This window comes from Lampetra planeri, chromosome 4 (assembly GCF_965212315.1).
Source record: "Lampetra planeri chromosome 4, kcLamPlan1.2.h2, whole genome shotgun sequence".
NCBI classification, from domain to species: domain Eukaryota; kingdom Metazoa; phylum Chordata; class Hyperoartia; order Petromyzontiformes; family Petromyzontidae; genus Lampetra; species Lampetra planeri.
This window is the reverse complement of record NC_136110.1, coordinates 4,691,698-4,716,688: the sequence shown is the minus strand read 5'-3', so window position 1 is coordinate 4,716,688 and position 24,991 is coordinate 4,691,698. Positions and strand designations below refer to the sequence as shown.

The window sequence follows — 24,991 nt, the reverse complement described above, 5'->3', positions numbered from 1 at the left end:
CTGGTCAGTGTTGGTTGGTGTCGATGGGAGGCCAGGACCAGTTGAGATGTCACTTTTAACTTGTGATAGCCATGACTCGGTATTGAACTCAGGTGATCACGTTTCTAATATAGTGCACTAACCAGAGTGCCACTGTACCCACTTTACATGCTTAGAGTAGTTTAAAAGTAAAAGTACATTTTCATGTTTCCAATTTAAAGTATGTAAGCCAGATTTTGCATATTGATCTATTGTGATGTGGCCTTAAGACGTTAATCAATTACGGGGAAGTAAGTTTGACAACAGAGGCATTTGTCTATGACATGTAAAAAGACAAATTGTTGTTAAAAGGTCCCACGAGAGAAAATGGATTTACCAGCAATCCAAATTCACTCTACACAGTCCTAAGTAATACATGCATTATCAAGCTAACCACATTACCATATAGATTTTATTTGTTTTAGTTTTTTTCTAGTTTATGGATGCATTTTCTTGTATTTAAGGCCTTGCGAGGGGTATCTCCGCTTTGCATTCAGGAGCTAATTCAATCCCATACACAGGCGAGGTCTTTTAAGATCTGTCGATCGTGCCCCTTTTATGTGATGCCTCGATCGGGTTGTATTTTTGCAGTGATCGGGCATTTAACGTGGTACCCTCCCAACCATGCGTTGTGGAATTCCCTACCGGTGGTGACCAGCCTCGCGGATTGTGTTTAAATCTTTATGTCCTCACGAAGAAACATATCTGTTTCAAAATGATTTTCCTAATCAGTGTAGTTCCTCTTTGTTATTCTGACACCTTGTTCTTACGTGAATATCTTTATACTTTTCATGCACGGCGCCTCGAGACTTTTTGCGACAGGTGCCTCATAAGTTCACAATGTCATCGTTATTATTTCAGTAATGAAGCAGGTTGTATTGTAATCTAATGCAGCGTTTTGGGGCACTGCACTGCAATGGAATTTTAAGAAATAATATCGCGCAGAACAATGCTCGGTACAAACCCTAAATCACATTGCAGAGCCGTACAGCACAGCCGTGGAAATCTCAAGACTTTATTTCAGCTGGCGAGCCCCCATTGAGCCGAGCGGCACTTTTACAAGAACGACCACAGTCCAAGACCATCGGAGGTGGTGGCAGTTGCAGGAGATTACAGGAAGGGAATGTTCCAACCAGCAAGATTTTAAAAAACAAACATTGTCTACACGAAACCCACAGCAGAACTTACTGCATACGGGAAAAGCAATAAGTAGCGCTTGAAAGAGATCAAAACCAGTATAACCTAGACAGAAGTCCTCTGCAATATGATTATAAAACCAGTAATTTTGCTGGAAGGATATTTGATAGTTACAACTGTTATGAAAACTGTTATGCTAAATGAATTTGTGAAAATTAAGTATTGTCGGTGATTTTGAATGACAGATTTGATTTAACATTGTTGGCGTTTGCGCAGCATTTGCACAAGAAACATGGCTTATACACAAGGGTTAAAACGAGTCCCTGAACATGGATAGTTTATTGCAGAATATTCCCTTTAAAGTACATTGTCGTATGCATCACATAATTACATATACACATTTTTTCATGATAATAATAATAATCCGCAGCCCTTTGTAAATCCACCGATGGATGAAGGCCTGTCTTACACTGTGTCGGTCATGGCAGTTGATTTACCGTGCGTCACCGCACTAGTCAGTGTGGATCGGTGAAGTGGAAGTGTCCAGGATCAATCCAGATATCAATCGCTACTGATCTCAGCCATGGCTGGGTATCGACTTCAGGTCGCCGGGTTTGCGTAGTGCAGCACACGCGCCCATCTATACTCCCTCCCCGAACATATTTTGCAAAAACCTCAAACGGCAGCACTCTATAAATATATAAACAAGTCGTATTCTACTAATAGGGGTTTTCCCCCTTTTTTCTGGCAACAAAACTGACACCTTTTGCAAGGAATCGTGCATTTGACTGCAAGTATTGTGGTTAATGTAAGCATGATTCCTTGCAAAAGGTGTCAGTTTTGTTGCCAGAAAAAAAAGGGGGAAAAACCCTATTAGTATGTTTTGGTACTGGCAAAGGAGGTCCCATGAAGTCGTATTCTGTAAACGTGATTTTCCCGATGGGAAAGCTGTGCATCAAAATGTAACGTTTCGTCTGCCTCTGTGTGCTGCAGTTTGAAAACGAGCTGATCACCAAGCTCGACCACGAGGTTGAGGGAGGGCGCGGAGATGAGCAGTACAAAATCCTCTTCGAACGGATGTGAGTACTCCTCTGCCTGCGTCGTGGCGTCAATCCACGTCAGGGTGACGCAGCAGACACAAGAAGATGCAAGAAGCCCGACCCCCCCCCACCCCTGATTTGAAGTTCTGTGCATTTAGGTTTTGAGGGAATGCATTGGTGGTATTGACAGATCGTAAAAGCCTCAAACGATTTGCCCCCCTTGCATTTCAAAGGTGACGGCAAAAGGTGAAGGTGCAGCCCTGCGATTTCTTACCCGCACCCACTGCTGGCAGAAGGGGCCTCATCGAGAGGGAGATCTAGATATCCTTCCGGAGCATATTTTGGCCAACTCTTTTATGTCGGCATTCAATAAAGTGTGTCAATTCAGGGTTTCCATTCGATAACAAAAAACTGTCAATAATTATGTTTTCTATTGTGGCGACTTTAGTGGCCTCTCGTGGCAGTGAGGATTACAAAAACTGTTGCATATAATGTATACACATCATACTTTATTATTTCGTGTGCAATTCAATGAGCGTATTTAGGGTGTAAAAATCAATTTTCATAATGCATTTGTTACGCAGCTGGTTATGCTAAATCGTGCCTCACAGATCTGAATTCCTATTCGAGTCGGAGAATTCTCGCTCTGAAATGTGTATCTCCGTTTACCATATTGACGTGTGCCCTTTAATATGCACTTATATCTTTACATTTTAATACATGTTCATTGTTATTTAATGAACTTGAAGAAAAAATAACTCCACATGACATTACATTGATAATATTTTATTAACATTCAGAAAAGATATTATTATTATTTAACAAGAGCTTCTTTATTTATACATGTTGTATATTTGGGTGGAACACTGTGCCATCTGGGATTTTGACTTCCCAATTATTTGTTGCACGTTTCATTTATTTATTTGCCGTCAGTCAGCTGCGGATAATTTGTCTGAACCACCATACACTTGTTTTATTTGCGTACAACACAGCTACAAATAGCATCAGCATCACGCTTACAACGATACCGCATTCTCGCCGACATCGCTATTTTACACAAGCAGCTGGTCCATGCTTCCTTCCACCGCACTGAACTTGTAGCGCTCTTCATTATTTCACTCGCAAGTATTCTGATTTGTGAAATAATTGTATCGAGTCCAAACGTTGATTTGTGTGTGTGGATAATTTTCAAGCTTTGTTTTTATAGTCTCTGGATATAGTAATGAATCTCCCTGCAATTCCACCGTTGCCAATGTCTACCAAGAGTCATCCGTCTCGGCTCAATGCTCTGCGGCTTTAATACAATAACATTAAGCTCTCAAGTCAATAACAATTGAGGCACCCTGCAAACTCATACTTGATCCGTATTCTTTCCACACGGACCCGCCACTGCACGCGTCAATGCGTCGTGCATAAAACAAATATTTGTTTTGATTTTGCCACGCACACACCAGAGCTGAGCGCCCTTCGCCAATGCTGTTTCGGCGTGTTCATTGTACGGGTTACTTTGGCTCGCCCCACCCGCCCTGCGAACATGTTCGCAGGTCAAATAAACCCCCGGCGTGAAGAGTAAGAAAATTCATTGGAGGGTTGAGGGGAGAAAGGAACCTAATGATAAGGGGGGGCGGGGGGGGGGCACATGAATAGCATAAACCGTCGCTCACAGCTGTTTCTCATAGTGAACTGAATTTCAACGAGGTGCAGCTTAGTATGCCATTACAATTTAATGGCAGCGACTTTCAGTTAACATTCCAATGACTGCGGCGTATTCATTATTTATATACGTATTCATTTCAATTAAATATAGTAATAAATAAATAATTGCTATTCATTTCTCCGACGCTATCCCTTTCATTATTGACAAGAGGGAGACACTGCCTTCGATATGCTCGCTATTATATATATAGCCGTGACCTTGGCTGTCCTGCATTAGCCTCAAACCAGGCTCAGCATGATCAATGTGAGGCCAAGTCAATGCAGACCTATTCAATGCGGGGCGATAAGGCAGGTGAATTAATGTCGGTACCTCATTTCGTTTCTTCCTTGCTTTTGGAGAAAACCCTCCACCCTCACACCCCCCCCCCAACCCCACCCCCCCACACACACACACCAACCCCCCCCAACCCCCCCCCCCCACACACACCAACCCCCCCCAACCCCCCCCCCCCACACACACCAACCCCCCCCAACCCCCCCCCCCACACACACACACCAACCCCCCCCAACCCCCCCCCCCACACACACACCAACCCCTATCCAAACCCCCCCCCCACACACACACACCAACCCCCCCCAACCCCCCCCCCACACACACACCAACCCCTATCCAAACCCCCCCCCCACACACACACCAACCCCCCCCAACCCCCCCCCCCACACACACACACCAACCCCCCCCCCCCACACACACACACCAACCCCCCCCAACCCCCCCCCCCACACACACCAACCCCCCCCAACCCCCCCCCCCCCCCACGCACACACACTCCCCCCCCAACCCCCCCCCCCACACACACACACCAACCCCCCCCCCCCACACACACCCCCCCCCCCAACCCCCCCCCCCCCACACACACACACCAACCCCCACCAACCCCCCCCCCCCCACACACACACACCAACCCCTATCCAAACCCCCCCCCCACACACACACACCAACCCCCCCCAACCCCCCCCCCCCACACACACACCAACCCCTATCCAAACCCCCCCCCCCACACACACACCAACCCCCCCCAACCCCCCCCCCCCCACACACACACACCAACCCCCCCAACCCCCCCCCCCCCCACACACACACACCAACCCCCCAACCCCCCCCCCCCACACACACACACCCCCCCCCCCCACACACACACACCAACCCCTATCCAAACCCGTGTGTTGTCCCGCAGTCTGTCAGACTGCTGCCGCCGCCACAAGTTCCTGTCGCGGACGGGAGAGGCGTTCGTGTTGTTGGTGTCGCGCCTCTTGGAGAGGCTCCTGGACTACCGCAGCATCACCAGCGAGGAGAACAAGGAGAATCGGGAGAACAGGGAGAATCGAATGAGCTGTACGGTCAACCTCTTGGTATGCCCGGGCGTGCGGCACGGCTCGATGAACGGTGTCTCTTTGCCACGCAAGGGTTTTTTTTTTCATGGGCCCGGACAGCCTCAGACCAGCCACGTTCTAAAGCCCCCCCCCCTCTTCTCCGTTGCACAGTAATTAAATTCCACTTGGGCTCTTGGTTTGAATAAACGATTAAACCTTGGAAGTTTTTTATAAGTTAGATTAACCACCTAACCCCCCCCCCCCCCCGTTGTACATTTATAGTGATTTATCAGGACAATTACTCCACACGCCAATTTAATTTGTTTATTTATCAAGCCGCGTTAGCGTTGTGTGGATTATAAGTCGCGCTGGGTTGGGATGATCTATAACGTTAAGTGAGCGCGCGCGTTTGACGGAGGAAATTCGCGGATGTTTTGAGACGTGAGTTTACACAAATTGGACACTTTGCAATCTCTTAACAATTAGTTATCGTTCCCAATGTATTTCAGTGCAATAGCCGAGGAAAAAAAATATTGAACAAAGTGACAGAAAAGAGCAGGTCGGAGTGCTTTTGGGAAGCCGATCTTGACAATGAAAAATAGTAAAGCAATGTGCCTCAAGAAGAGAGTGCTTTATCAGTGTGTACAAACCTGCTATGGCACGTGGTTCAGAAACATGACAATTCAAAATATATAACTAAAACAAAAAAATGCACAAAGAAGTATGGCGAGATACATGCTTGCTATGACAGTCAAAGGCAGAAAGAGGAACACGTGAATTCGAGAACATGCAAAGGTTAAATACATAATTCATATTTGTTGTTGTTGAAAAGTTAGTTGGCTTGGGCAGGGCACAGAGCTGGAAGAGATGATGGCCGAGAGTCAAGAATAATGATCGAGTGGCAGCCGAGGAATGAAACGCGTCATTTATTTCTTATCCACAGAGGAGTTGGAGCAATGAATACAGCTCGTGTGCAGACGCGCGGTGGATAATTACATTGCAGCATTACGAGAGAAGGTGGTGGCTTTGGGAGGCCTTCATCTAGCGGCGGATTTACCATGGCCGGTGGTGATGAACGCTGGTTACAGACAATTGTTCTCAGAAAAATGCGTTCCTGCTGAAAATGTTAATCACGAAAAATAATAATCTTGCAAACTAAAAAAGCTTGCGCATGTCCGATAACTAAGTGTGCCCAATATCCATAAGCAAATACGCCTTCCAAAATACCTCGACCACACTATTCATGTTCCGTTTATGTAAACAATTATTGGCTATTACCATAATTAATGGTTACAAAGCTTTGGTTTTAGTATTCATTGCATGCAGATCAGGAAAGAAACACATCTTTTATTTAATTGTCTCTATGCTCTGGGTCATTGCAGTGATCGTTTTGTGTATACAAGAATAATTATGAAATTAAGCATTTTGACTTTTGTCATTTGCACAAAAATCCAATGAAGCAGATGGCCCCACTCTCAGACGCTTACATTAATTTGATACTCATTGCATCCTTCGGTGGCACATCGCGGCTCATTATTATCGACGGTAGTTTATAACGACCTTCACTTTTCACTTTACGACAGCGTGGCCTCAAAACGGGCTGCCATTACATTACCGTAGAATCTGGCGAGAGTAAGTGCATTGAATGATGTAACTTTACATTCCATTCTATGAAACTTACTGCTTGCAGAACGTTGGAGGTTCCAACTCTTTGTTGCTGATTTACACTTAAATGTGAAGGTACCCGCTCTGTAACATTGCCTTTCCCCCATCTTGCCAGTTCATTACCATGATTAAACATTGACCACCCCGGTTGGCTTGATTTACAGCTTTGAGGGTTTTTAACCAAATTGTGACATTCTAAAATAAGTAAGAGTGCTACACCGTGTTATACGATTCATCATGGCTCACCCGATCTGTCTGGACATTTACCGAGGCGAAATTCGGATGCTCAAGTTATTACATTTTAGTGTGTTGAATGAAACAATGTTTATTTAGGTATGCATGACTGTGTGTACATATTTGCTTCATTCTTTTAAAATTATATTAATTTTTTTAGATAACGATTTATATATATATTTTTTTTTTACTGGTCTACAACGTAGCTGCTTTTTTCCCCAACATATGGTTATGTTTTAATTATTGAGAATAAATTACTACAATGTGATAAAAAAATATATATATATACAATATTAATTATGCTTTGCAATCTGTTTGAGAAAGTTACAAACGTAAGGTTCAAAGAAGCATAATAAAGATAATGCATTTTTTAATCATCCAGGAACGAGGGTCCTGCATTTGGGATGTTTAGCCCCTTTTTTCACGTGCATTTGGCATGTGGGAGGAAAACGGAGAACCAGAGGACACCGCGCATAAGAGAGGAGGGGGTCACTCAAAACTCGGCAAAAATTGTATTTCAGATTCACTTTCTGTACGACCATATCCCGGTTACCTCGCAGCCCTGGCGTTCAGCGCCTGCTATTTCCAGGCTTCCAGCCGAGTACTAACCGAGCTCAACCTTGCTTAGCTTCCAAGCTCTGACAATATCGGACACACGCGGGGTGATTTGTTCGCATCACCGTGGAGGCAGCAGTGCCACTGAATATCTGTGCAAATAAATACAACTCAAATTGTTCATTTCGGAAATGCTTGAGATAAATACGTACACTTCACATTGAATCTCACGGGACGTATTCTATACCTTGAAGGTGTTCTCATATCCCATTACATTTACATGTAATTGTGCAACTGTTGCCCACCGTCACCTAAACCGTGACACTGATGAAATACGACGTCGCATTCAGGGCCACAAAAAATATATTATTCAACGATCCACCTTTTTTGACCACTGTGTGGCGCCGGAGATATTCCGCTAAATTAATTTAGTCCGCGGGGTCATCAAGGGGTTTGGTTGCCGCATGACAAATGATGCGTCTGTGCAATTCATTGCTCTGCTAAGAATGTGTTCTCTCTCACCTTGCAGAATTTCTACAAGGAGATCGAGCGAGAGGAGATGTACATCAGGTAAAAGGCCACTGGCTCTGGTAGCAGTAATCAGCTGTAGCTCTTTTAAAAGGGATCCCATGGGGAGCGAGGAAAGTGCCTGGCAGAATGTGGGAGGAGGAATTAGCATTGGATTTCTTTTTATGAGAGCAACATGTCTGGGATACGACGATTCATTAATTGTACTAAAAGGGGACGGAGTTAAATTGTTATATCGTTCCAAACGTATTATATTCTATGTTTTTGTAAAAAAAAACAGATTTCCTTTGGACAATTATTTTCTTTCACAATGTTTTTATACATTATAATGGCATGCTACGTTTTTTGCAGAAACCATACCCTTTAAAAAAAAAGCTGTTCATTTAAATTTGGTTCATAAACTTTCATGTAAAAATCGCACCATGCCTTCTGCCGGCTTAGATATCTGTACAAGCTGTGCGACTTGCATTTGGAGAGTGAAAACTTCACCGAGGCTGCGTATTCGCTGCTGCTCCACGCCAAGCTGCTCAAGGTAAGCGGTCCAATCTTCTTTGTTACCGAATACATTGGTGCCCAGGGGGAACATACATAGCAGCCGCTGATCTGGGAGTGTTTTCTGGGCCAACGCCTCGGCAGAGTAATATTCGGCATATGGATAACGATGCTAGCGATCACGATGATTAAGATAAAGCAGTAAAACTGGAAGGTGAAAAAAATCATGTTTATGTAATGGATGACAAACGTACATGTTTCAAACGCCGGTTTTTCTTCAATACGGCTGGGTGGTTGAGATTTGTTTTTAATTTAGTTTACGTTCATGTGTGTGTGTGTGTGATATGGAGATGCTCGCTAACAGCACTTGCCCCAACAGTCTGTTAAGGCTACACGATCTTTCTCTGTGTGTGTGATATGTAGGTGCTAGCTAAAATCACTTGCTACTATAGTCTATTAAGGCTACACGGGGGATCTTTGTCTTTGAAATGTATGTTATAGGAACAACAACACAAAGCTCACCATTTGTTTACGATTATTTTGACTACTGTAGGAATAATACATAGACGCTGCCATGGTGTAATGGTTAGCCCATTTGACTTGCAATCCCAAAGGCCACCCATTCGATTTCGATCTCCCAGCGTGGCATTTGTAACTATGGCGCAAGTTTCTTAAAATCTGCCGTCAGTATTCGATAGGTACGCCACGGTGAGTCGATCAGCAGGCTGCACGTGGTGGGGAAAATGGTGGCTACTCCCACCTCTTCGAAGACGTCCGTGCCAGTATGGAAGAGTAGGCCAAAACACCCTCGAGAGGACTTTCAAGAGCTCTTTCTAGTGGAATCCCTTCTGCCAGGCAGAAATATATATTTTACAAATCTGAGCAAGAAATGGTCATAAATGGCGTTTCTCTGAATAGCTGCTAAATACGTGGAGCAATGGCCAGGGTCATTTGCTTGGGAAGGCGGATATTCAGGATGCGTGTGTGTGTGTGGCGAGCGCACGTTCAGACTCTGTGGTCCACTGCATGCATTATGGCCCTGATGTACAAACAACCGAAGCAACCGACAGCACAAATGTGCCGTTTATTTAATGGCAGGTTTAATGCAACAGAGCAGCATCATTAAAGCAAGTCGATGCACTTAAGAGGTAAGCCTCGCTGTGAGTTGTAAATGGCATCAAATCAACGTGGAATAGGGCATTGTTAAAATGGAATCAGCAACCTCGGTTGCTATCCAAAAGGGCCTCATGGGTGTATTGGTGTGAGCCTCTGCAATCCATCCGCTGGATAGGCCGAGATAAGGTGGTGGGTGGGTGGTGGGTGAGTGGGTGGGTGGGTGGGTGGTTGGTGGTGGTGGTGGGTGGGTGGTGGTGGGTGGGTGGTGGTGGTGGTGGTGGGTGGTGGTGGGTGGGTGGTGGTGGTGGGTGGGTGGTGGGTGAGTGGGTGGGTGGTTGGTGGTGGTGGTGGGTGGGTGGTGGTGGTGGTGGGTGGTGGTGGTGGTGGTGGGTGGTGGTGGGTGGGTGGTGGTGGGTGGGTGGTGGGTGGGTGGTTGGTGGTGGTGGTGGTGGGTGGGTGGGTGGGTGAGTGAGTGAGTGAGTGGGTGGTGGTGGTGGTGGGTGGGTGGGTGGCTGGTGGTGGGTGGTTGGTGGTGGGTGGGTGGTGGTGGGTGGGTGGTGGTGGTGGTGAGTGGGTGGTGGTGAGTGGGTGGTGGTGGGTGCGTGGTGGTGGGTGGTGGTGGTGGGTGGGTTGGTGGTGGTGGTGGGTGGGTGGGTGGGTTGGTGGTGGTGGTGGGTGGGTGGTGGTGGGTGGTGGTGGTGGGTGGGTAGTGGTGGTGGGTGGGTGGTGGTGGTGAGTGGGTGGGGGTGGTGGTGGTGGGTAGGTGGTGGTGGGTGGGTGGTGGTGAGTGGGTGGTGGTGGGTGGTGGTGGTGGGTGGTGGTGGTGGTCGGTGGTGGGTGGGTGGGTGGTGGTGGTGGGTGGTGGTGGGTGGGTGGTGGTGGCACAACGGCACCGTGGTGGTGTCTCAGTCTGCCCACATTCGGGTCTGTAGAGCGGCCGTACAACAAGAATGTTGCTGACCCATGATTGTGCATTTCGAGTTAATCATTCCCATATTTCTCTTTTTACTGCTCGCAAAATTTCTCGTGAGAATGCCAGGGCCTCTTGTTAAATCAATCAACCTTCATTCATACGGTGCACGTCACGTCAATGAAGGCATCTCAGGGGACTTTACTATGAATATATAAAAATACATTTACATTAATGCCCAACACTGATGGGATATAGACCGTTTGCAACAGTCATGAAATGTTCGCATACCACCCTGCAGTAAAAATTAGGAAAACTCAGCAAGCTCATCGATAACACTGCCTTAATAGGACAATCGACAGTTGACGTTTCAGACAATAACCCTACATCGTACACGAAAGGAAGAAGGGCCATAGCCTCGAACGTTGCCGACATTTTTTTGTTCCATTATTTTCCTTTCAAGGCGGTGTTATTGACGAACGTATCGAGTTGTTGTTGTTTTTACTAGTGCACCACTGCCAACGCAGTGTCGCCAATAATTAGAAGAAAAAAACTAAATACGGTGTTCTGTGGAGATTTTCGTTTTTACCTGCAATATTTACACGCACAATCTCCCACAGCCTTGCGGACAACGTGATAGGGGCCACTAGCCACAGCAACATTTTAATTTAATTAAAGCTTATATCATAATTAAGCTATTATCACAATGAAGCTTTCTTGTGGTAGGAAACAAGGACATTACGATAACATTGCCACCCTTTGTCGCCTTGACAGCACACAATGGCTTTCCCCTGCAGATGATGGCATCTTGTGATTCTTACATACCACACATATATTCTATCCACAAAAACATGGATGGGAAATTGCTTTCATGCACCCTCTGAGAACAGCTTGCTCCTTGATAATATACTCAAACCGCGACATACAGACATGATTCCTGTTGCATACGGATGCGTACATTTATGTAACTTTTGCTAAGTGTGTGCCAGATCTGTGTTTTGCTACAGCAAACACTCCGACTGGGACTACCATAGACTCAATGATCTCACTTCCAACTTGTCACCACGCAAAACACTGGCTTCAGAACCCTCGCGTAACATTGTCCCCCAAAGGTCGCGACTACATTCAAAACTTTTTTTTCCCTTCCTACCTCTCCTTTTTCTCTTTGTTGAAATGCATAAGGGGCCGTCCATAAATGACGTCACGCACCTAGGGGGTGGGGAGGGGGTGATCAGACATTTGTGACGATGTGTGACGAGGGGGGGGGGGGTTTGAGAAATGTGACGTCACATCAAAATGCGCAACTTTAAATAAATATAGAATTGTTATAACAACACTAATTGTTATAACAACACTCCTACAACATCAGAGTGCAGCGCCATATTAAATACGCACTACAATGGCAATAGTTTAAAGCGATTGGAAGCATGTTTATGTTTTGGTGGGGGGGGGGCAGAGCTTTGTGACGTCATATTTGAGGGGAGGTCTGACTTTTTGTGACGCCGTGTGACGAGGGGGGGGGGTCAAAATCGTCCAAAATTGCGTGACGTCATTTATGGAAGGCCCCTAAACAATGAAGTAAGAGGACCACAGCAAAATGTAACAGTGCCCCTTCAGAGGGCATTTTCTGAGAAAACTATTTGTTTGGAGAGCATCCCGTGCAATGATCTGCAATAATGTTATTGAAGGTAGACATCCGATTGATAGCGAGAATTGGGGTGGGGGCGGATATGGAATAGGCAAGACATAGGATGAAAACGGATTTAGCAACACGCGCGTGAAAAAAAAATCCATCACAATGTGAATGAATTTAAGGAAGGGGATATTAGCATCACGGTTGTGATTTATGACTCGTGACTGAGTGGTTTCACCTTTTGTGGTTCCATCACAGTGGTCGGACGACTTGTGCGTCGGCCACGAGATGCAGAGGAACTCCCACCACGCCGACACTCATCGGCAGCTCAAGGAGTCTCTCTATCAGGACATCATTAAATACTTTGACGACGGAAAGGTGAGAGCAATTGGGGAGTCGCATTTGTGCGCGTTGATGAGCACGCCGTAAGGGCTTGATTTTCACTGTTGCGAGAGTGGCTGTTGCCTTTCGACATTCAGATTTCTTATTTTTTTTCTTCTATTTAGAATTGAATGTGTGTACGCATGTTAAAATTGTGTCATTTTGATGCCAACATCTAAAAACGCGAACAACAATTCAATACTTGCCGCTAAGTGGTCTTCATTTAGTGCGCTCCCTTCCTGGCGCTAATGATGATGAATTTTACATGTGTGTACTTGCTTAATGATTTGAAACTAAACTAAAAGTAATGCTATGCACAGACACCTCTGTAGGTAATGGGTTAATATGTGAATGTGCTGGCCATTCTAAAAGCATGGTTACCATTAATCATATATTATTTTCTTTAACATGTCCCTCATATGTATTAAAGCAAACTGACTCTTCCATTAACCTGAATGGATGTTCAGGTCCAGTGTAAGTCATACTTCTGCACAAGCCTTTACAATAACGCTGCGATTGCAGAACAGTTTTTTTTTATAATTACAATTCTAAGAATCTTAAATGCACAAAACTAAATGTGATTGTATGTCTCTCGATAAATCTCCGTGGCTCTGTGACATAGTTGATCGTGTTAATCTATGACTTTTAAAAGCAACGTCGTGAAAATAAGGTGAGTGAGGAAAATTGTGGGCGGCGTTATTTGCACTTTAGCATTCGGCCAACGTTTACGCGTATTCTCTCTTGCGCAGATGTGGGAGGAGGCTATTGTGCTGTGCAAAGAGCTGGCCGAACAGTACGAGATGGAGATTTTTGATTACGAGCAGCTCAGCCAGCTACTGGTAAAAAAGAATCTTTCGCCAACGGATATGTGTGTGTGTCAGTGTGCGTTTGTGAATGTTTGGGAGGAGCAGTAATGTAGTGGTTAGCGCACGGCACTACAAACCCAGTGACCCGGGTTCGATTCCCGTTCACGGCCAACACCAGTGACCATTATCTGAACAGGTCCTGGGCCTCCTCTAGGTCGACTCAGCCTTAAATGAGTACCTGGTGTGGTGTGTAAACATCGCCACTGGGGAGACAAAGGCGGTCGGGCATGGTGCTGGCCACCCACCCACTCGTGTGCCGTGCCTGCCTTTATAGGTGTTCGCTGACAGCACTTGCCCCAACAGCATGTTAAAGCTATATGGGGGATCTTTGTCTTTGTGTAAATGTTTGGTGGCGTGGTAATATCCTGGCTAGCACCTTGCACTACGAACCAGGCCCCCCAAGTTTGATTCCCAGCCATGGCTAACATCAGTGACAAGGGTTGTCTGAACGAGTTCTAGTCACCACTCTCACCAAGCACCATTGACAAGCATGGTGAAGTATGGTCAAATAACCCCTACTATTAACATCGCTTGGCGAGGCCTTCATTCAGCAGTGGATTGCCAGAGGGTTCAAAATTATGTACTTTTTTATCGGTTAATGACCGGATGTGCAATACTCTATACATGTATTTAATAAAATGGGTGGTTTCAGTGGTTAGAGCTTTGCGCTATAGTCAGTGACCTGAGCATGATTCCCAACGACAGCTAACATCACCGGCCCTGTCCCTCTCCCACCACCACGTAGGTCAATTCAGCCCTAACTTAGAGCTTGGTATAGTGTGCATACATCAGCACTGGGGAGCCAACGGCAGCCAAACATAGTGCTGGCCACAAAGCCCCCTTGTGCGCTGTGCCGGCTGTCTATGAGAGGTGCTCGCTAGCAACACTTGCCCCAAAGCCTGTGGAAATGTAAGGCTGGGGCGTGGCAGTTTACACACTGTGCTACAAACCCCAAAATCTGAGTTTAATTTCTGCCCAGTGACAACAACAGTGGCAAGTGGTGTTAGAACATTATCCTAGGCCTCTCCGAATCAACTTAGCCTTAAATGAGTACCTGGTGTCGTGTGTGTACATCAACACTGGGGAGACAAAGGTGGCCAGGTGTGGAGTAGGCCACACTAGCCTCTTCAACGCTTGCCCTGTAAGTCTGTATGGCTATTCAGTGGATCTTTGTCCTTGTGTTTGTCAAAGAACAACATACAGATCCATATAGATTGACCTACAGACAATTGTCAATAGAACAACATACAGATCCATATAGATTTACCTACAGACAATTGTCAATAAATCCATACCATCCTCAGCTATTTCAATTATTCGTGTATTCGTTCGTTTCTCAATCTGCTTGCCCTGGTGAGGGTTGCGGCGGCAGTATGTTGAGTAGGGCGGTCCAGACCTTCCCTTTCCCTGGCGACGGACTCCAGCACTACATGACTATACACCACTACACCATGCACTACTATACACTACACTACTATACACAGACTCTTAGCTTTATTTCGATTTAAAGCTTTCGTGACTGCAGGGATTCATCTTATTGGTTCTTTCGGTAAAGTCACGTAGAAGGGAAATAATAAAATAATAAGACGTATCGGCCACAACGCAAGCAGCCGTCCTCAGGTGAAGAACAGGTCTGTCTTTCCGATAACGCAAGCAGCCGTCCTCAGGTGAAGAACAGGTCTGTCTTTCCGACAGACCTGTTCTTCACCTGAGGACGGCTGCTTGCGTTGTGGCCGAAACGTCGTGAGAATTATTTTATTATGTTTTATTTTTATTATTTTATTATTTCCCTTCTACGTGACTTTACCAAAAGAACCAAGAAGAGGACCCTTAGCTCCTCCTGGGGAATTCCCAGGCATTCCCAGGCCAGCCGAGTGGCAGAGTCCCGCCAGCGTGTCTTGGGGTCTTCGCCCATTGGGACGTGCACGATAAAGTTCCAGGGGGGAGTCTACCAGGGGGCATCCTTACCAAGGTTACCCGAACCATATTCTTAGGTTTTTTCGGTAAAGTCACGTAGGTAAAAAAGTAAAATTAATAAAAGTAAAATAAAAAATAAAATAAAAATCACGACGTTTCGGAGGCAACACAAGCAACACAAGCTTCCGTCTTCAGGTGGAACCGTCACAGCACGATAGCTGTATCAAATCACGACGTTTCGGAGGCAACTCAAGCTTCCGTCTTCAAGTGGAACCGTCACAGCACGATAGCTGTATCAAGTGATACAGCTATCGTATCAAGTGATACAGCTATCGTGCTGTGACGGTTCCACCTGAAGACGGAAGCTTGTGTTGCCTCCGAAACGTCGTGATTTTTATTTTATTTTTATTTTATTTTTATTAATTTACATTTTTTTACCTACGTGACTTTACCGAAAAAGCCAAAGAATATGAATCCTTGCAGTCACGAAAGCTTCGAATCTAGAATTACCCGAACCACCTCAAATGGCTCCTCTCGATCTGGAAGGAGCAGCGGTGGATCGACTCTGAGGCTCTCCCAGATTACCGAGCTCCTCACCAGATCACGGAGAGTGAGCCTGGTAACCCTGCGGAGAAACCTTGGCAATGGACACTAGCTATTTCAATTATGCTAACGATAAACACAACATTAGATTGAAAACAAATACCCCTCTGGTGATCGCTGAAATGGGGGCCCTTCAGCCATGAGTGGCATTAAGCAGGTAATTTGGGGCTGTTCCTGTACCTATTTTACATGCAACTTTTTGTTTAATTTCTCCAGCAAAAGCAGGCACTGTTCTATCAGAAGATCAATAACATCAAGAACCCAAGACCCAAACGGGACTACTTTTCCGTGGGTTATTACGGCTACCGATTTCCAACGTTTTTGAGAGTGAGTACATAATGCATATTCAAACCTTGTTCGAAAAACGGTGATACGTGACGGATAATTGACAGGTCATTTCATTGCTCCTCTAAAAATGACACGAAACACCTAAATGTCCTCAGTCAGTTTATGAACGGCCGAATTTCGCTTCTCTCTCTCTCCACATAGTCTACAATATCTCTCGCATTCCTTAAACTTGCACCCTGTACTCGTTCTCATGGACTGTCCATTCTTAAACTAACGGAGCACATCGTGGCTGGGTGGAAACTAACAATTGTCTTGAGTCAAGTTGTCACGTGAACAGGAAATGCAATCCATGTAACAAAAGGAAAAAAGGCCTCACCATGACGTAGTTTAAAATTCCATAACTATGAAAGAGGATTCAGATTAACACAACTCACATTATAAACTGTTAACAATGTGCACGCAACTTTAAACATGTTATTACGACAATATGTATGCCTATTTTTGGAAGGTTTTTACCAACTTACAGATATGACATTTCCACATTGCTATTTTATCCCGGGACTGATAATTTATTTTTTTACATCATATACTTGCATTTATTTATTTTATTTCATGGCATGACATATAATAGGTTTTAGCTTAAATGTCATGACTTGCTTGAGCCTTGTCCACATAATTGGAGAACTGGGGTTAATTGCATAGCACAGAGAATTATCTATAATATACTGGAGTGTGATTTAGTGAAATAATTCAATTTTGCAAATTGTAGCAGTCTCTTCACAGGCCATGGAATTACAATTATCAGGTGATAGTAATTATGCTATGCAAATTAGTTGAGAAATTTATAAAAGGAAGCAGGATTGCTTAATGGTTTTTTTGACGAGTCGAGCATAAGTGTGAAAAATATATATTTCATTACACTGAATGTTCCATTATTTTTTTTAGTCAACCAACAATAACAATACAGCAATAATTAAAATGTTCCAGTTAAAAGAGACTGTGCACTTTTGACAAATTCACAGCACACCTATGCAAGTCAAGATTAATAATGGATGCAGCATCCTTCCAACGCTTTGTTTATGCGGTAACAGGGAAGGGTGACGTGAACACATGTTAAAGTTAACACCTATATATCCCTAACACGTGTGTTATCACGGCGAGGAAGGGAAGCGATTTTCAGGGAGTACTTTAGCAGCGTCCTGGTCACGAGGTGTCATATTTCAGGAACTGGATAGCCTGCCGGTCAACATGCTTGCCACCCAGGACAGTTTGCAAAAGGGGGGGGGGGGGGACGGCCACTAACGTAATTCCTGCACCACCACAATGACAGCTAGGCATTAAAACGCCCCATATGCTGTAAGAGGAAAGGATATTCAGGGCCCCTGTGACAGCGACAACAAAGAGGAGGACCATTGTTTGCCGGCGTAATAGCCCCAATTTTTTTCACAACTTGGAAGAAACCAAACGCCCACCCGCCCGCCTCGTCCCTTACCTGTGCAGGCTCTCAGGTCTCCCTTGCGAGAAAGATAATATGCTTTGATAACCTCAGCTGTGTTTACCTTAAAGACACCGATAGGTTAACCAAAAAAAAAGCCACACGAGATGCTTCGGCATCTCGGAGACTGCGTACGGTGTTCCTTTTGCTCGTAATTGTTCCCACCCGTCGGATGATAAACGCTAGAACAAAGTGTTCGTGCACCGCGGGGGAGAATACGAGCGGAGGGAGGATTTCGAAATGCGCATCATGACGATGTTCCCGAACGCCGAGAAGATGAAGACGACAAGTCCTCCAGGCGACGACATCCGCAATGCCTCCGGGCAGTGTATCCTTTAGCGCCTTTACATCGCTGCCCGTACACACAGGAAGGCAGTTAAACCCGTGGCTCTGGAGGGCTTCGCAACGAAAGTTTGTACGTAATGGTTCGCGGTGGTGGAAGGAGTCTTGTCGCGATGGACGTGGCTCTCTCTCTCTCCGATGGGTTTTTGGGGTTGTATCTTGATTTGAAGCTTTCGTGACTGCAGGAAGCCATATTCTTTGGTTATTTCGGTAAAGTCACGTAGGTATAAAATAAAATCATTAATTATTTTCTTTTGGGGTTGTGTCGCGAGAATGTTCGGGACGATTGTTGCGATGCTTCGCTGCACGTTGCCGAGGGAGCTGAAGAAGCCGCCGGCGGCACATGGAGTCAAACATCAGAGATCGTGTGAATTTTTAAAAGTTAGGAAATGAGCTTCGCGAGAGAGATTTTGTCAATTACAAACGGGTTTAATTTCTAGCTCTGCGAGGCGTTTCGGCTGCTGGCCAATGTTTTTGCTGCACGTGCTGGGAAGTTCATGATCCAATTATTGAGTATTCCATTCCGAACGCCACATGGTGCAATGTAAAAACGCGTCGGAGAGCTACATGGCCCAACTGCAAAAACTTGCAGAGTTCACAAGACCTCATGGACACATACCTAACCATTGCACACCATAATAGAGTATTTGGGTTAGTTTGCGTGAAGATAAATGCGTCGTTAAACCCGCCACCACCAGACACAGCCAAATAGTAAGGTTTGTCAAGTTAACGAAACAGCACACTGGTGTGTCGGAGAGTAAACCCACAACATTTACAATTCGAGTACAACTATATTTAAAACCGTACGAATCTATGTAGACCTTTTAACGAATGCGCTTAGTTTTAATTTACGAACCGAAATGATGCCGCGGGCTGTTAATTGAATAGTACACAAATACTAATAGGTTTTCCCCCTTTTTTCTGGCAACAAAACTGACACCTTTTGCAAGGAATCATATATATGTGCGCCTTTTGACGTCATCTGTTCGAACACCATATGAGACCAGGCTCTGAAGAAAGTTGTCTCTGGTGTGGACCAATCAGTTTCAAAGACAATGCTTATATTATCAGAGTATTGTTTTTTGTTTGCATTTGACTGCAAGTATTGTGGTTAATGTAAGCATGATTCCTTGCAAAAAGGTGTCAGTTTTGTTGCCAGAAAAAAGGGGAAAAACCCCTACTAGTATATTTTGGTACTGGCAAAGGAGGTTCCATGAAGTGCACAACTAGTTTTGCATTGAACATAACACATACAAGTGGACTGAAAGAGCACTGTTTTAAGTAAAATAGCCAGAGACCACCAGAGACTTGCGCTTCTGCAAAGTCCCCAAACTATTCGTGCTTTCTAGAACAATTTTTTTCAATAATCTTACACGCACTGAGATTTAAAATCTCCATATATATTAAAGGCAAAGTTGTGATAATGTGTGTCTGTTCAAAATGTTTAGCGTACTTCCCGACATGCAACAAACTTGAAATTTGCCATGTGGGTACTTTCCAGACTGTACACCATGCAAAAATTATAAAAATACACTTTTGTATGTTTTTTGGGGGGGGAGCTCAACAATGCTTATATTTTTTGCACGACAAGTGAGCTGTGACGTCAAATCTGTCATGTGACCCGCGCATGTGGAAGCGTAACGCATTGTAGTGTGCGCTACGAACCCGGCGACCCGAGTTCGAGTCCCGCTCACAGCCACCACCAGTGACAATTCTTTGAACCGGTCCTAGGCCTCCCCTAAGTCGACTCAGCCTCAAACGAGTAACTGGTGTGGTGTGTGAATATCGCCACTGGGGAGACAAAGGCGGCCGGGTGTGGTGAATCCAAGTCCCGGGCGAAGCCGGGTAGTACAGCTGGGGTTTTACAAAGTCTACTATTACAAAGTGTTTCAAATGTTCAGTGAGAGTTTTTTTTGTGAGAAAACAAATCTGCTGAAATAAGAATAATAACAAGTCTCTACAGCTCCATGAGGTATTAAAAACGGTGAAATGGACGCGGTATATTATTTTCCGTCTACTAATGCTGATTTACAAAACTAATAAGATTGCTATACCTGAATGAAATGAAGCCTCGGGGTGGTCATTGGTCTTCTGCTTTGGCAGTTTTATATTTATAAGTTTAATTTTATACAGAAACAACTAAAAATTTGACAAACTTCGTTCGACAAACATTTGTAATTTCTCAAATGTATTTTCCTAGATTTATGGTTAATGGAAAAACATTCACTATTACTACAGCCATGTTTTTGTTATATATCCATAACCCTATGTTCATAAATAATTGCAAGACGTGCTATTATAAAAAAAATACACCCTCAATATAACATTTACTTTGGATTAAGCATTTTTATCATATTAGTTTTTTTGTTATACTGGACTGGACAAAAGTTGCGGCATTCTTTCAACCACTTAATACTGAAAGGTAGATTATTTTTTAAAATTAAATTCTCCAGTGGGGTGGTGGGGAGGGGGCATTTCTCAAGAGCATGATTCATTACCTACCAAGAAGATCACAGCAAAGAAAGAGTAATGAATTATTTTTTATATATATATCTTAACATGTGATACGACCTTGAGTGACAGCTGCATGGAAGAATTGCTTAACGCTTGTTATGCTGCACCAAGCCCACCTATCCACGTGGGAGCTCGCTGGTGGCACGCTAATGCATCCTATCTGGGGAGAGAACCCTCCTGGCTCAACCCACCCACGCACTGTTCCCGCTCAATGCAGTCATCCATATGGAGAGGTTAGGCACCACCAGCGACAGCGATTGTCCATTCCGAGGTTAGAATTTAGGCAAACAGAAAAGCTGTTTTGCTGAGAGAGGGATGCAAACGAGTGTGGCGCAAGGTTAGAATTTAGGCAAACAGAAAAGCTGTTTTGCTGAGAGAGGGATGCAAACGAGTGTGGCGCAAGGTCATTCCTGTTTTGGGATGTGCCTTTATATAACATTTAGCTGGAATTGCCTACGTTTTACATATAACACCGCAGTTCTAATCTACCGCTTATTTCGATGCGAGTGTGGTAAAGCTACATCAATTAAACAAACTGTCACAGTTTGTGTGTAATAAGTACAAGGTTCAGCAGGGCAATTGCTTCCACACCACTGCTGGTGGGGGGCTGTCCACTAGAGGAAGCTCTCTGGAGAGACGCTGCAGAGGGTGTTTTGGCCTACTCTTCCGCACTAGCCAGATGTCTAGGACGAAGTGGGAATAACTACACTTTACCCCACCCCGTGAGGGATGAAAGAAACTTTCACCATTGTTTCAATTGTGTTCAGGCCAAGAATATTAGATCTGTAAAAGATCTAGTGTATTATAACTTTGAGAAGAGTCAACCCAACTTTATTTGTTTTTAAATGGGACTTGGTGCTGCTTATTATTATGAAAATCAGCTCGACTCACTGAGACAAACATACAATTCTTTTCCACTCTACACTCCGATGGACATCCTTTGGGTCAGAGTCACCTACATGTCCTTGAGTCTAATCGTGCATTAACAACCCACGCATGTACCCATACAAGTAGCCTTTGCAATCATTGTGTTGTCCACGAAACATATTATTCATTTTAATGGCACCATCAAATTTTGTTTTCATGTCAAAGCGATTTCCTGCTCCAACGAACATTGGGGCAGTGGTCATCTTCTGTTTGCAGCCCTGAGCCATTGATGAAGATTCCAGATTCCTATGGCAGGGGTGAGTCCATCCATACGACAACCACTGTTGATTTCTCCACAAAGTGGTACGTATTTTATCGACCCCAGTCAGCTTGATGGGCAGAGGCAACACCCAACCGGGATTTCAACTCGCAATTTTCTGATTGTGAGCCGCTCGGTCAACCGCTAAGTCACCTGCCCGGGTATACAGTTAAATAGTTATTTATGTGTTAATAAATGCACAGCATAGTGGTAGTAAACTGTTATCAAATGGCGGCTTTTCCTCGATTTGTAAACCACAGTACAATGGCTGCATTTTGAAGGCTTCATCTGTCGTCTTGTGCGCTGAATGTCAGCGTGTAAACAACTCGGTACCTTTTGACATTTTGTCCAGTACATTTTGAAAATGACTTAGGTGCTTTTACAGCAATGGAATTATAATTAGTGAAGCAACATACATAGGGGTGCGTTCATCACATTTGAAAATACAATTTTTTATATACAAGATTGCTTTGAAACAATGGCAATCTTTGGCTTTGACGCGACTGGATCCCAAGGTGTGTGTACAGCGCGTCAGTCCGTAAGCACGACGTACAACTTTTCCTCTCAACTTGCCAAACGAAGGTGACCGAACGCTGCTCAATAATATATTTGACAACGAAAATAGCATCAGTTATGGAGCTACTACTATGAGACCCCATGCTCTTGTAGTGACGTCACTTGTGACATCAGGCTGACCAGCAGCGCGTGGTTGTGATGCCGTTTCTGAAACGTTGGCTCATACAGACAAATTTCTCACGTCTATTCGAGAGTGAAGATGCATATCTCTGTGTGTCTGCGTTCTAATCGTTGCATCACATCCATTGTAGTGGCTCTTCTAATGGACCCTCGTAACCCTGCTAATTTGATTGTGCATGAACTACAGAATATGGATGGAGAGTGATCCGTTTCTGGATACCCAATGATGTATGACCCTTTTATTAACGGGGGATTAAAAAGATGGCCAAAGGAATGGCCCCACGCCTTGCAGTCCAGAGTGCTGCGAGGTTTAATAAGTACATTTACGTGGCACATGCTTCAATGCCTTGGCATCTCAGAGCACCTTATACATCACGCCTCGTCTCAACCATTCAAAGGGGACATGTAGAAGCTTTGAAAATAACGCTCCTGCAATGTGTGGCCCTCTTATTTTAGTGGTGTATCTATAAATGTGTTTACGGGTGTTAAGGAGACACATGCAGTGCAAAGATAAAAAAAACAATTGTTTATCTTAATAACCTTTCCAAAAACAAGACGTGCAATGCTTCACTGTCCAGCCAATCCTCGAGGAACAGCCGCAATTCAAGGGCAAGAATGTTCCAGAATCCCTGATGAGGTAAAGCACTCACACTTCCCCTTCATAAATATCAGGCAGGTTACGATAGTTTGATTAAAATGGATTTTTCTTACACTCGTGATACATGCATCGGCACGTGCATTTGAGAACGCACCTCAATTTGATTTCACGACTTACACCAATTATGCAAATAAGAGTTGGAGCAGCTCGTGACCTGGTGATCCCATGTTCGATTCCTGGCCACGGCCAACATCAGTGGCGCGAGATAACCGAAACGATCAGTGGGCCCCTCCACCATCCGGCACCGCGCACTACGCACGCCCCGCGACCTCGGGTCGATGCCCAGCCGTGGCTGACATCAGTGGCGAATGATATCTGAATTGATCCTGGACACTTCCACTTCACCGGTCCACGCTGACTGGTGCGGTGAAGTATGGCCAAACAACTCCCATGACTGAAAGGCGTGGGGGGGGGGGGTGTATGTTGACACCGGGGGTGTAACAATGCACTGATGAATTGATTCATATCGTTATGCTCGTGATACATGCTTCAAATCACGCGCGTAATAAATGGTCAAACATTGAAGTACGGTCAAGCAACTCCCATGACCAATACAACGTGCGGAGGCTTTCATAGAGCGGTGGATTGTAAATTGTACGTAGATTAGGCTAATGGGGGCAAACAACAAATGTAAGACCGAAACAGGATTTCTCAAAAATTCTGGCTGTCGCCTGATGAGGCTGGTTGTAATTACCTGCGAAACGTCGTACGCGAATTGTAATTGTTGTGGGTTTACTCTCCAACACACCGGTGTGTTGAACAAGTAACGAATTGCCACGTTTCGTTTACGTGACAAACCTTACTAATTGGCTGTTGGGTGGTGGCGGATTTAACGACACATTTATATTTACGCGATCTAACCCAAAAAAAACCTCATGGATAATATTGGTCGCAAATGCCGCCTGCATTTTTAACCGAGAAATGAAAAAGATAGGCAAAAAAATAGAAGTAACAATACTAATAAGACAGTAAAAAAAGATCCTAAAAAATACTTTAGTTGAATAATTATCCTGAATGGTGACAATTCAACTAATCACTTCCACCCCAGTGTTGTAATTGTATTCATTACATTTAATATGTTTTACCTATGTGAGCTGTGTTTAACTGTCGCCATCAATCTGAAGCTTCTACAAGAACAACCACGTCCACAAGTTCTCCTACTCACGGCCGTTCCGAAAGGGAGAAAAGGACCCAGACAATGAATTTGCCGTACGTTGTTATTTTTTTATTCATCTTAAAAACACAATGTCCTACATCCGATTATAATCAAATGTCCGCCCTGACCAATTATCCATCAGAAAGATGTTCACAAATCACAACGTTTTCAAGGGCAAATGCATTCTAAATCGTGTGTACATCATCAGCATCAGAATCTTGATTTAGACTGGAGGAATACAATTAGCCATGAAGCTATTTTGACAGATTTTCCAGGAGGGGCAGGTCAGAAAGTTACAATAACAATACAAAAACCCGATAGGAGTGCAACGTATTGAAAATGTAAGCAAGCCATTAAAATAAATACGAACAAATCACGTATCTAAGTACAAACATTAACTTATAAAGTACAATCAAGCATATGCCTATGTTAAAATAAGTTTGTGTTCATTTTTTTTGAGTAACATTGTAATACCATCTTCTTGGTTCTTTCGATAAAGTCACGTAGAAGGAAAATAATAAAATAATAAAA

The 24,991-nt window shown here is 44.4% G+C and overlaps 1 protein-coding gene across 2 annotated transcripts in view; it reads left to right on the top strand.

The window, feature by feature from the left end:
* Window positions 1-24,991, top strand: part of LOC144717603 (dedicator of cytokinesis protein 1-like) — a 214,263-nt gene that overhangs the window by 176,512 nt on the left and 12,760 nt on the right. The window contains exons 35-44 of one of the 2 annotated variants that reach the window (XM_078593097.1): window positions 2,149-2,234; window positions 5,090-5,264; window positions 8,209-8,249; window positions 8,649-8,739; window positions 12,617-12,736; window positions 13,489-13,578; window positions 16,342-16,452; window positions 18,095-18,236; window positions 23,202-23,283; window positions 24,429-24,513. In XM_078593097.1, the coding sequence (XP_078449223.1) occupies window positions 2,149-2,234; window positions 5,090-5,264; window positions 8,209-8,249; window positions 8,649-8,739; window positions 12,617-12,736; window positions 13,489-13,578; window positions 16,342-16,452; window positions 18,095-18,236; window positions 23,202-23,283; window positions 24,429-24,513 (1,023 nt within the window). The remainder of the gene's footprint in view (window positions 1-2,148; window positions 2,235-5,089; window positions 5,265-8,208; window positions 8,250-8,648; window positions 8,740-12,616; window positions 12,737-13,488; window positions 13,579-16,341; window positions 16,453-18,094; window positions 18,237-23,201; window positions 23,284-24,428; window positions 24,514-24,991) is intronic. The other variant, XM_078593098.1, reaches the window with a different exon arrangement.